This window comes from Argentina silus, assembly GCF_951799395.1.
Source record: "Argentina silus genome assembly, chromosome: 13".
Lineage (NCBI taxonomy): Eukaryota > Metazoa > Chordata > Actinopteri > Argentiniformes > Argentinidae > Argentina > Argentina silus.
This window is the reverse complement of record NC_139667.1, coordinates 17,912,749-17,925,606: the sequence shown is the minus strand read 5'-3', so window position 1 is coordinate 17,925,606 and position 12,858 is coordinate 17,912,749. Positions and strand designations below refer to the sequence as shown.

The following is a 12,858-nucleotide window of genomic DNA, read 5'->3' as shown; positions in this document are numbered from 1 at the left end:
GTGGGTGCACGTGTCGCTTTGTGTTTACACAGAATGTATTTAAGGTATTATCGGTGTATTATCGGTATTTTGGCAGGAGGGTATACCAGTTTGAGAATTCTGATGCGAACTCTATCTACCTCACCCCTATGGCCCGCAGACTTAAGCAAATGCTCAATACAGGGATTAACACTATTTGAACCCCGGTTTGATATAAGTGCTTGTGTCTGTGTGTGTGTGTGTAGGTTTACGTACTCTGCACTCGCACGTGGTACAGGGGTCCTTTTTCCATCTCTCTCCGTCCGATCGCTCGCGGCCCTCCACATCAGTGCAGTCTGTCTTACTCAGACGGGCTTCAAGTCTTTTAATCTGAAAAATAGGCAGCCATTTAAAGATTGACAACAATACGGTTCAGTGTGTTATGATTCTCTTTCTGCTGACAACCCCTCAACACCAACAGAGCAGGGGAGGCAAGGGTTACAACTTAACAGGAGTCGCGACAACCATGATGGTATATCTCTCTGCTAACCAATTCGAGAGTACCTGACCAAAACCTCTACTCAATGCACGTACACATTCTCTCTCTCTCACACACACACACACACACACACACACACACACACACACACACACACACACACACACACACTCTCCTCTGACTTCCTTCTTACACAAATCACACAAGCTCACTCCAACCGAGGCAGGTCTATTTAAACTTCTACTTTCAATAAATACCCCTTAGTATTCAAAGAGCTAGAACACAAAAGGGGCCATTGCCAGGACGCAGGGCCCCCGTCCCTTTAAATGATCACAGCCTCTGTTAAGAGTAAATCAAAGCCATGATTGTGTACGCTTGGAAGTTTACCTACAGCAGTGTTTACCGCTAACCCACCCCCCGGTGTGCTACATGCTACATAATAGCACGGCTAATATAACACAGGCTTGTATAGGGACCCAAGTTTAGATGAGAGAATGTTCTGGATTCAACCTGGGAGAGCCTGCTTGAGCTTGCATGGACTTGTAGTGTAGAAGTGCTATGGTGCTCAAATCGCTTTCTAAACATAAGGTTGTGGTTGTGTTTTGGACAGCCCAACTGAGATTTGTGTAACACTCAAAGCCTTCAGATTTCATTTATCGCTCCCAAAAAATGAAATGTGTTTTAAGGGGCACTGTGTGTGTTCTCTGTGTGTGTGTGTTTGTATGTGTGTGTGTGTGTGTGTGTGTGTGTGTGTGTGTGTGTGTGTGTGTGTGTGTGTGTGTGTGTGTGCGTGTGCACATACATGCATATCTTTTATTTGCTTTAACGACCAACCCGGTTCATGAGCTGCCCTTGCTCACCTGCTTTCGTAAACCTGTGATCGTCTTCTGCATATCTGTAACAAAGTCTTGGAAGTCGTTCAACGAGGGTTCAGTGCTTGGTTTAGAGGCGAGAGTGACATTCACAAGATTTTCAGAAGAGTCTTCCACTGGCCTGGAATAGATTAAAAACAAAAAGTCCATTACATTTAGTTAGTTCATTATTATAGTTTTCAGGGCCCAGATTCAAGGGGCATTTTACTCAAAGGATTTTCGAGTATATTTCTCATCAGTCCACCATAAGTATGGTCTCCAAATAGAAATCTTTTGTGCATGCAAGCCTCATAGACATCCTAATAGCAAGCTTACATTTACTTCTTACAATAGTCTTATTTTTGACCAAGGTTTATCTTGTCTCGGCTTAATCTGAGTCTGTGAACCTCCTTCCCCCCCCCCACCCCCCCCATATCATGTTTATCAATGAGTCATATCTAGTGTTCTAGTGTAAGAATAATCTTATATTTCAGAAGGATTTGGTATCAAACTAATAATCAATAATACATGTACTTAATTAAATATCACGCAATAACACAAGTTTAATAACATTAGTGTTAAATAAACAAGTCTGTTACCTGTTCTCCTCCTCTGGTAGGCTGTTGGCGGGGTTCTCCTCTGCGTAGCTCTGGTCTGCGGACCTCCGCCCCCTGAAGTGGTAGGACAGGGCGTTGAACTGTCCCTTCGTCCTGCAGTCTGGAGGGGCAAACGCAACAAGACATCACACCCTGAATGAGACAGCGAGGCAACAAGCATACTCAAATACTATTTTACTACAAAAACGTCACATAACAGATCCCCAGAAAGGTTGGGAACTATTATAGACCCTGACAAAAGGTGCTAGCCACCATGTATAGGTGGTGTTTTTGGCTCTAAATGCCTGTGTCTTTTTATTTGTTAACACACATTAGTGGCTTGATATGGAATTTTATATCTTCAACGTTTTTGTGGATATAGATTCTTTTTTTCTCTCTTTTAGTTGCAATAAAGGTACACTTCACTGATTTTCTTTTTTACCTCAAAATCATTGTCCTGATCACCTTATGAATGTGTGGGCATGTGAACACAGCTTCCAAATGCATTATGTAGATCAAAAGCAAGGTATCACTAGTTTGAGGATTTTACCCTGAGTGACGTATTTGGGGCTAATCACATGGTTTTTGGCCTGGTTTGTTTACATCCGCAAGCACCATGCTAGCATACATTCATCACTTGTGTTTATCACTCCGTGGCTGGCTGGGAGGCGCAAAGCACTAGGGACGTTGTAGGAGATCATTATTCAGACATATTATCTCCTGATCTGATAAAAAGCTATTTTCTTGCTCAAATGTTTTATATTTCCTGGCTATTTAGACAAGAGAGACCACTAATAACTTGCTGTTGAGTCATGGTGATAATCTGTGACATTTTCCTTTAAAGACCTAAGTCAGCCATTGAGTCAGCCAGAGTGGTAAAAAGCAAGTCTGCTTATTCACTGGTATCAGTATAGACTACTAGAGCAAATGCTGTTCCTCCTGTATTTATAAAATCATAAAACTGATATAATACACAATACTGGGTGTATGAGAAAAATAATGGTTTTCTGGTCAGGCATTCCATATGACATAGTGATTGTAGTGCATCCGTCTGTGTGCAGTCGGATGGTTGTGAGTGTAGCCTACAGTTTCTCTGTGCAACGATAGAGCTGATACGACGCTTATGAGGGTGCTGAGTCTCGACTGACTCAGCGGTCACATCTGTCTCTCAGTCACATCTCAGCAGTGTGTGTGTGTGTGTGTGGCTCGTCTTTCATCCCACTTCAAAGAGCCGACCTGAGACTAGAGCCGTCATGACACACGACTCACACACTACCATCAGGAGATGTGACCAGCTACACACACACACACACACACACACACACACACACACACACACACACACACACACACACACACTGATACTGACACACACAGAGAGAGAGAGAAGACAGTTGTACAAGACCAGGCCCTGTAATTAGTTGGGCTCCACCCTACACTCTGAGAAACCCTTTCAGGTTGGAGTGATGTTCAGCCCTTCCCACAATAAAACACAACACCTTTGATTTCCTATGCAAAGGCAATGAAAGGCATACAATGGCAGATACCGATACGCTCTCATTTTTCGTATGCAGTCCTTGCTTACATGACTCCGTCTATGAATTTGGGAGTGGTTACATTTTTCCGCACCCATCCCTCAGCTGTTTATCCAAAAAAGTGATGGGATGATCGCTTTGTTGTCGTTTGAATTCCCAGATTACACCTTTTAATGTCAATCTGTCCACAGTTTACGTTGCCTCACCGTCCCAGAGGAGCTAAAGCCACAACTCTTACATCTGACCTCTCTGTGTGTCTGTCTGACCACTGGCAGGATATACACTGTTTATTAGCTTTTCTTGAACTCAGGGAACAGTGGGGGAAGGTGTCTATGTAGAAAAAAATCACAGTATCCCCTTTTTTAAAACCCAATGTCGATAGGACCACACACAGAGCCGGTTCAGCTCAGCTCAGCTCAGCTCAGCTCACCCACCTTCGCAGCAGTCCTGCCACATGCGCAGGTCAATCTTGGGAACGTCGTCGCAGCTGCCGTAGCCGTGGGGCAGGTCGGCCACCCTGAAGACGTCCTGCTGGATACGCGTGATGTTGTCGCCGTTGTCGCAGAGTACACGCGTGAGGGACGCCTGCTTCAGTTGTGTCAGCTGGGCCGGGGTGAACACACCTGGGTTCTCGTACCAGAACCTGGGAGGAGGGGGGAGGAGAGGAGGAGGGGATGGGGAGGAGGTAAAGGGAGTGGGGTTGGGGAGGAGAGGAGGGAGAGGAGGGAGAGGAGAGGATCAGAGGAGAGAGGTGGTAGAGGGAGTGAGGTTGGGGAGGAGAGGAGAGGAGGAAGAAGGAGTGAGGTTGGGGAGGAGAGGAAAAGAGGAGAGGAAGGAGAGGGAATGAGGTTGGGCGGGGAGGAAGGGGAAAGAGGACAGGAGGAGAGAGGAGGTAGTGTTAATGAGACTTCATAGTTGATTGATTACAAACATGGCTCACAGTTTTACCTGTTTAGGTCAGGTGGTCAGGGGAAAACTCCTGGGTCTAATTACAGCACGATTCAGGCAGTACCCTATGGACTGGTTTCACAGACTATATTTTCACCTAGACTAAATCACATTTTCAATAGAAAATCTCCATTAAAGATCCCTTTTAGTCTAGGATAAGGCTTAATCTGTGTCAAGGAAACCAGCCCTATAAGAAAGTATGTAGGTAAGTATGTAAGTATGTAAGTATGTACAGTATACAGCAGTCCAGGCTGGTGGAGGGAGAAATCGGAGGACACAGGCATATTGTAATGGAAGGAACAAAATAAGGAATGGTACTGTATCAAACACGTGTTTAATATGTGTTTGATACCATTCCATGCATTACAATGAACCCTTCCCCTGATTTCTCCCTGCACTAGCCTACCCTAGTATATAGTATGCATTAAAAAAACATTGTGGGGTGTATGTGGTTGTGGAGGTGATGTTTACCTGTCCCCGTCTCGGAGACGTTTGAACTGGGCAGCCAGCAGACACATGAGGGTGGGGCCCAGCCGGCTCCCAGGAACCAGGTCTTCTGCCATCAGGGCAGGGAACAGGTCTATGTTGAGAGGAGTGTCGTACAGCCTGCCGGAAGAGAGACGCGTAGTCACAGTTAAACCACAACCCAGTGTGACCTATCTCAGGTCTCCTGAGTAGAAGATCCAAGTGTCTACTGCTAGGCCAAGAGGACATCCTGAAGGTCTGAGGCAGGGCTACCTCATTACAAGAGTGGGATACCAAATCAGTTTCGCTACAGCGGAACTAGGAGTGCATCTAAGGTTGTCAGATTCCACAAGTTATATATTGTTCAAAGGAACTGTCCAAATATAACTGACAGGGACATTTATAGAGTACATCAACATATGTACTGAATATAGGAGACAATAATAGGTACTGATGGACAATTAAAGGGATAGTTGACCGAAATAACAAAATCACGTATTTGGTTTCTTACCCTGAAAGGGGTCTATGGACAAGGAGGGAGTTCAATTCACACTTTGGTTCTGTTTATCTAGCCACTTGTAGCATTTTGTAACCAAAGATCAATATCAGTCAATCTCCAGATTTAGCATCTTTTGAATTTCATACCCAAAGCACTGTAAGTAACTTCAAACAAGTCATAGTGCTCCAGGAGAGGAAGTGTCCTTTTCTAAGTTACTTTGAGATAACTTGGACAAGAAATTTCAAACATTTTAATTTGGGTGAACTATTTAACAATACACCCTTTAACAATACACTCCTGATGTCAACACTGTTGTCAACACCTTTAAAAACATAAACATAAGGGTTAAGGACATTAACAAATTCTAAATGTTTACCACTGCAGCTTCTCCCTCACGTTGGGGTTCTTGATCTCGTTCCTCAAGTCGTCGAAGCTCTGCGCTGAAGTCAGGTTACAGTACACCCGGTAGTCATTGTAGGGAGGTATCCCATGATCCCGTCCTCTCTGGATGTTCATGGCAGCCAGGTCCAGGGACACGGCGTGCGCCATGGAGAACAGCCGCTCCGTCAGCTCTGTATTAAGCAGCTGTGTCGACACTCGCATTTTGCCCGCCACACCGAAGAGGCCGCGGAGCAGGGGGTCGATGCCACCCTCGTTGACGATGCGGAAAGGCGAGAAGAAAGCGCGGTGCAGCGAGATGTGACCCTGGGGGATGGGCTGGAAGTTCTCATCCAACCGGTAGAGGATGGGGTTAATGAGGGTGTGGCCGAAGCGGAAGGCAGCGGTGGCGAAGGCGTTGAGGATGCCGGCGTTGACGTTAGGGTCGTAGCTGCGGTAGTCGCCCATCAGTTTCACGCCGGACTCACCCAGGATCTGAGGGGACAGAGATGACACGATCATAATAATCATTTTTTATTAACACAATCTTCCTTCTATTATATCATCATCATCATCATGATCTTCATCGGATCAAATTATAATGATCTACTCATCGTTGTCATCATTCATTGGACCTATCTAGCACTTCTAAAAAATCTAAAGACAATGCTTGAATATGAGAGAGAGGGGGAGACCTTTTCTGAGCTGACCTCAAACGTATGGTATGATGAAGAACTATTGAAGTTCCCTCAATCAAGGTGCAGGGTTGAGTCCCAAGGTTCCTTACCTTGGGCAGCCAGTGGTTGTAGGTGATGTGCTGCATCTGAGCTCCCACAATCTTCCTGGCCTCATGGTAGATGGTGTCTCCATCCCAGTGGGGGTTCAGCAGGAGCAGCTCTGTAGCCACGCGGTTGTGTTCTCTGAACCACACTGTGTGCATGGCGGTCAACCCCAGCTGTTCGTTAGCCCGGTGGTCCCCAGCCTGGAAACACGGGATGGGACTCTCGTTCTCGTCGCGCATGCACTCTGTGGGCGGTCCCGTGGCGAATGGTAGGAGGGGCTTCCCGGAACGCTGAACAATGCCCTGTCGGAGCAGCCCCCGTTGGCTCGCCAAGTCGCGGACCTCCTCCGACTCGTGGCGCGAGCTCCCGTAGACGTTGGAGGCGTCGATGTAGGATGTGAGCTGGTTGATCTGTTCCCGCGGGAACACGCTGTTCATGAGCAGCGACGTCATGCCGCTGCCGCACACGGGGCTGGAGCGCACAAAGAACATGCAGCGGGCGTTGCTGCGCTGCCGCCGGGGATCGTCCACCGGGAACTGGATGGGGAAGCAGGGCGGGTCGTTGGTGCACACCTGGGAGCACAGCTGGCCGTCGGAGAAGCGCGATTGGCTGAGGGCAGCCACGGTCGAGTCCAAGTCGTGGTCGAGGAACTGCCCCCACTGCATGAGCATGTGAGTGTAGTGGTCATCCGGGGTGATGTTCTCCGTGCCGATCATGGTGGTCGACACCAATCGGGGAAGCGGTAACGGGTGTCCGTTATGCTGGCGCTCGATGGTGCCGCGCGGCAGGTTGAAGCCGTTGTCGTAGACGGACTTAAGGAGGCGCTCGAAGGCAGTGAGCGAGGCTCCCCACATGGGGTGCTGCAGGTTGTTGCAGGTGCCGTCGTGGCTGCGGTACTTCTGGTGGAAGCAGATGTCGGAGCAGTTGTTGAAGCGGCGGTGGGCCGTGCATCCCGACAGGTTGGCGATCACTTCCAGGAAGTGGGGCGAAACCAGGTCGTTGTAGCGGAAGGCTGGGGGGGACGGGGGCATAAAGTAAATGTCCGTTCATGTGATCATTTATAAAGCTTAAGATACACAGTTCAATCACATGCATAACTAATCACATTTGGTTCTATTTGCAACTAATACACAGGTATGGTTCACCTCAAATAAAATTGTCTTAAAGAGAACTCTAAAATCTGAAGTATTGACTGGAGTGAAGGTATGTGGTTAATGGACAGGAATTTGATTTTAGAGTGAACTATCCCTTTAAGGCAATTGAAATGATTAAAAACCTGGACACAGTTAAGACAAGTAAAACAAATGGGTCAACCTCTAAGCTTATTAACTCCACCAGTTTCACTGTACCCCTATGAACAAATCCTGCAATTTGACCTAACCAAAACACTGTAGACTTCAGATTCCATCATGCAGAACTGTTTGCCTTGAGAATGGAAACTGGTGTCCTGAGGGCACGGATTGGAGTATTCCTCTGACATGTCCTGACTTGCTGGGAGATGTGACAGCTCCTGTATTACAACTGTAGTGTTGGCTATGGGCCCTGTGTGTGTGTGTGTGTGTGTGTGTGTGTGTGTGTGTGTGTGTGTGTGTGTGTGTGTGTGTGTGTGTGTGTGTGTGTGTGTGTGTGTGTGTGTGTGTGTGAGAGAGATAGAGCCAGAGAGAGAGAAAAGTGGGGAAGCTTTGTGTGGCCCAGCTCAATAGGGGTAAAGTGAGACTTACTGTCAAGCAAATGAAACAGCAATGTCTACCACATCTTCTCTCTCCATACTCATCTACCTGTTTATTCTTTCACAGAATTGATCCACCCAAACACAACCTGTAGGGTGGCGGTATGTGTGTATGTGTGTGTGTGTATGTGCGTCCATGTGTTCCAAGTCACATAGCGATAATCCAAACAAGCTACATTGTTTTTGCTGACAGAGAGAAATCCTCTGTGTTAGGGGCCAGTGCAACAATAAAGTCTTAGCTGTTGTCATAACCAATGAAAACACTGGTCTCTCTCTCTCTCTCTCTCTCTCTCTCTCTCTCTCTCTCTCCCTCTTTCTCTGTCTTCCCCCCATCTCTCCCCCTTTCACTCTCTCCCCTCTCTAATATCCCTCTTTCTCTCTGTCTCGCATTATACCCCCTCTTTCTCTCTCTCTCTCTATAGCAATATATATATATATATATATATATATATATATATATATATATATACACAGCTCTGGAAAAAATTAAGAGACCACTCCAAATTTTTCTTAAATCAGCATCTCTATCATTCTACTTAATGAGGTACTGATTAGGTGATCACCTCAACCAAATCTTATTTAATGAAGAAAAGTATAAAAAACACTGCTGTGGTCATCAATATCCTCTTGCAATAGGACGAGCTGGACAGTGTGTAATTGATCCCTATGCAAATCAGAGAACCAATAAAAACAAAAGATATTAATTCCAAAATAACTATTATCCTTGCATTAAGTTTAAAAAAAACGTGTTTTGGCTTTGTCATTCTGGGGTATTGTGTGTAGATTGACGGCAAATTCTTTTAATATAATCCATTTTAAATTGAGTCTATAACACAACAAAATGTGGAAAAAGTGAAGCCGTCTGAATACTTTCTGAAGGCACTGTATATATACCCCCTTTCTCTTTCCCTATCCTCCTCGCCCTCTCTCTCTCTCACACACACCCACTCTCTCTCTCTCTCTCTCTCTCTCTCTCTCTCTCTCTCTCTCTCTCTCTCTCTCTCTCTCTCTCTCTCTCTCTCTCTCTCTCTCTCTCTCTCTCTCTCATCTCGGGTCGAATTCAGCACTGCCTCCACTGGGTCCAATATCAGACAATGTGCTCCACTAGCTCACCACTACCCACACAACTGGCCCATTCAGCCTCTATGGCTGTTAAACTTTAGCCACACTGGCATGTGTGTGTTTAATGTACCATAAATCCTACATATGTGGAACTTGTTTGGGGCATTGGACACCTCCTCCTTTTCCTTGTTAAATCTGGGAGTGTGTTCACCCGTGACAATTGACCACATTAGCCCGCCATTATGCGGCATGACGCAGGGGTAGTCAAAATGTTTACGCCATCCACTCGACAGTGTAGTTATCTAACAGGCCCCCCAAGTCAGAGAAGTAGAGACAATGGCATACAGATGTCTCGCGAATTCACAGCCAAAGATGTTCCGAATGAAACTGAATGTATTCAGCAAATGTTTCAGGATAAGGGCTTTTACTTCTTTTCAATGGGTTCTCACTAAGACTGCAAATCTATGAATATATGTACTCTACTTGTATGTGCACAAGTTGAACAACACTAATAATTTCTCTTAATATTATGAAATAGAGGTGGATCCAAATATCTACACTGTACACTCACCGAACACTTTATTAGGAACACTATACTACTACTGGGTAGGGCCTCCCTTTGCTCTCGAAACAACCTCAATTCTTTGTGGCATTGATTCCACAAGATGTTGGAAACATTCCTTCTGGTCCATGATGACATGATTGCATCACGCAATTCCTGCAGATTTTTCGTGTGCACTTTCAAGCTGTGAATCTCCCGTTCTACCACATCCCAAAGGTGTTCTATTGGATTCAGATCCGGTGACTGGAAAGGCCACTGAAGAACACTGAACTCATTGTTATGTTCATGAAACCAGTTTGAGATGACTTTTGCTTTGTGACATGGTGCATTATCATGCTGGAAGTAGTCATTAGAAGATGGGTAAATTGTGGCCATGAAGGGATGCACATGGTCAGCAACAATACTCAAATAGGCTGTGGCATTCAAGCGATGATTGATTGGGCCCGTTAATATCAAAGTGTGCCAAGAAAACATTTCCCACACCATTACACCACCTCCACCATGAAAAGGTGTACAGGTGTTCCTAATAAAATGTGTTCATTCCCATCAGTCTATGGCCATCACAGATTTTCCACCTGTGCTGTCTCTGGGTGAAAAATCTACCTTGAGGCCTTCAGAATTTTGAGTGAATCCCCTCTGCTGTTGAAGCAAATGGGGACGATGTTGTTGATTGTCATATCCTTCAACCAAACAGATTTCGAGTTTGCCATGTTGGGTATATTCTTTGACACGTCGGAGCCTTCTAGCATGCCTAGCCGCCTCGGAGCATGCGTCAACTTTACGTGTTGGCATGTTTGGCGGTGACCATCCCAGTATCTACTGCCTCTGTGGAGCAGACATTTACAGCCATAAAACGCATTAAAACATATTCAAGAAATAAGACTGAGTAAGCTCGACTGTCAGCACTGGCCTCCATGGCAGTCGAGCAGGACCTTTTATTGGAACTGAAACGCACCGATGTACTGTACCAACCGTGTCATTGAACTCTTTATGAAGAAAGAAAGGAGGACGGACTTTGTCTTCAAATGATGAGCAGCTTTGGTAAGTTTGATGGACCATAGTACTGAAACGGAGCGGAAGAGATCGATAGACAGACAGGCTTCATCCTGGCGCCGGGCCTGTAATTTATTATTATTATTATTATTGCTTGCTTTAGATCATTGCTGCTGGTGTGAATGATGTTCAGATTCAGTGGCCTGGCCTGGCTGTATCTTTGAGTGTGCGTGGTGGCATGTGCGTTTAGGCCCAGCAGCTCGGCTGGAATCTGTGGGGAAGCCTGTTGAATCCTGATTGTGTTATTTGTGTTTTACGGTATTTTTGCTTGCTTGGTGGTCGTGTTACTAAATGTGACTTGTTGTTGTGAGTTTGTTCTTGTTTCTTTGGTAATGACATTGATTTGGGCTATGCGATGTCTATTTGTGATGCAGCATCCTGTCATGCTACATAATAGTGGTACATCCTTGATGGTCTCAGTCACCATGTATTAATGTCTCTGCAATTAGTGTATTGTACCTCTCATAGGTGTTGAGCCTCGTGTTAAATCACTTTATTCCACTCGATAAAGGTTACCGTCACTGTGAATATGGGGTGGTTACGTCGAATGACAGTAGCCTATAGCCCTAGTGTCATGGTGAGGTTATTCGAAGGTGGTTTAATTGCGGAAGGATAGCACCGAAGGCCTAGGTATAAAATACACGGCCCACCACTGGTCACTAATGTGCTGTGTACAGTGTATATGTATCGGGCGGGGTTTGAACCTAGGTTACCCACATAGAAGACCCAAGCATCTACCATTAGACCAAGAAGACCTCCTCAAGGCTCAAGGGTGACACCTGATTCTATACGGGCTACATCCTCATGAGAGCGTGATTCCAAATCATCTTTGCTACATATGCACTGAGTGGTTTCTCACCTGTCCCGTTGGTGTCGACCATCAGACCCTGGTTGACATGGTTCTGAATGAGGAGGAGGGTCTGTTCGAAGATCTCCCCTGCCCTCGCCTGCTCCACCGTGTACGGGTCCCGGGGGTAGCGGAACAGGGCCAGCAGCTCCCCAGGGGTACGAGGGTTACTGGAGGGATGGAGTGGTAGAAAGAGAGGGAGAGAGAGGGAGGAAGGGGGGAGATGTAAAGAGAGAGAGAGAGAGAGACATTGATTTCAACGGCATGTCTAGATTCCTTGAACTATTTGTCTTGGAGGGAGAAAATACAGGTGATAAAACTCTCTCTAACCCGAATACCTGTGAGTGAACAAATCTCTGGAACATGAGGGAGTTCAAACATGCAGTCAGTAAAACCCCTCACAACATGCACACACAGGTTTGTTCACCACTCCACCTCCACTTCAGCTCAGAAAAATGATCTATCGTCAATTATTTTCCTTTTGCTTTTAAAGGGATAGTTCACTCTAAAATCAAATGAGATAAACACATACGAGATAAAGAGATGAGATAAACTTCATTCCAGTCAATACACTAAGACACTTTCTACTTCCATATCCCGGTTATATAGCAACTTGCAGCAGACACCTTTTCCAATATGAACATAAATATTTTATTTTAGAGTGAACTATGCCTTTAATCAAATGATTAAACATAAATTTCTGCAATCAGAAGTTAGATTTCATAAGCCATCTAGATGTCTGGTGTTTATCCCTGAGGAACATGGCCTTTTAAACCATGCCAGAGGCTAGACCCGGTCTACAGCAGGCAAGGCGGAGGCCACGTGCCTTCTCTGCAGGTGTCCCGCCCAACCCCCTAATCAAAACAAATGGATACTATTTAAAGGCATACTTGGCTGGTGACGCCAAGCTTGTTCTATTCTCCTTACTCATAGCTCTGGAAGTACATGCGCTACTCATTTCTTTACAGTGAGATAGTGATCTAGATCACATGTGTTCGGCCCTGTTTAAATACTCCTAAAATGCTCCTTTCCCATTCCTTGACGTAAATCACTGATCTAACATAATTGGATTTGGTCAAAGCAAACCTTTCGCT

At 45.7% G+C, this 12,858-nt stretch overlaps 1 protein-coding gene across 1 annotated transcript in view; it reads right to left on the bottom strand.

Annotated features, from left to right (window-relative positions):
* The window catches only part of pxdn (peroxidasin), a gene marked incomplete at its 5' end in the record, with an annotated part of 54,911 nt that overhangs the window by 3,467 nt on the left and 38,586 nt on the right, over window positions 1-12,858 (bottom strand). The window contains 8 exons of the mRNA XM_083682767.1: window positions 235-348; window positions 1,318-1,450; window positions 1,908-2,025; window positions 3,874-4,082; window positions 4,859-4,993; window positions 5,728-6,224; window positions 6,517-7,523; window positions 11,777-11,934. Coding sequence (XP_083538893.1) covers window positions 235-348; window positions 1,318-1,450; window positions 1,908-2,025; window positions 3,874-4,082; window positions 4,859-4,993; window positions 5,728-6,224; window positions 6,517-7,523; window positions 11,777-11,934 — 2,371 coding nt within the window. The remainder of the gene's footprint in view (window positions 1-234; window positions 349-1,317; window positions 1,451-1,907; window positions 2,026-3,873; window positions 4,083-4,858; window positions 4,994-5,727; window positions 6,225-6,516; window positions 7,524-11,776; window positions 11,935-12,858) is intronic.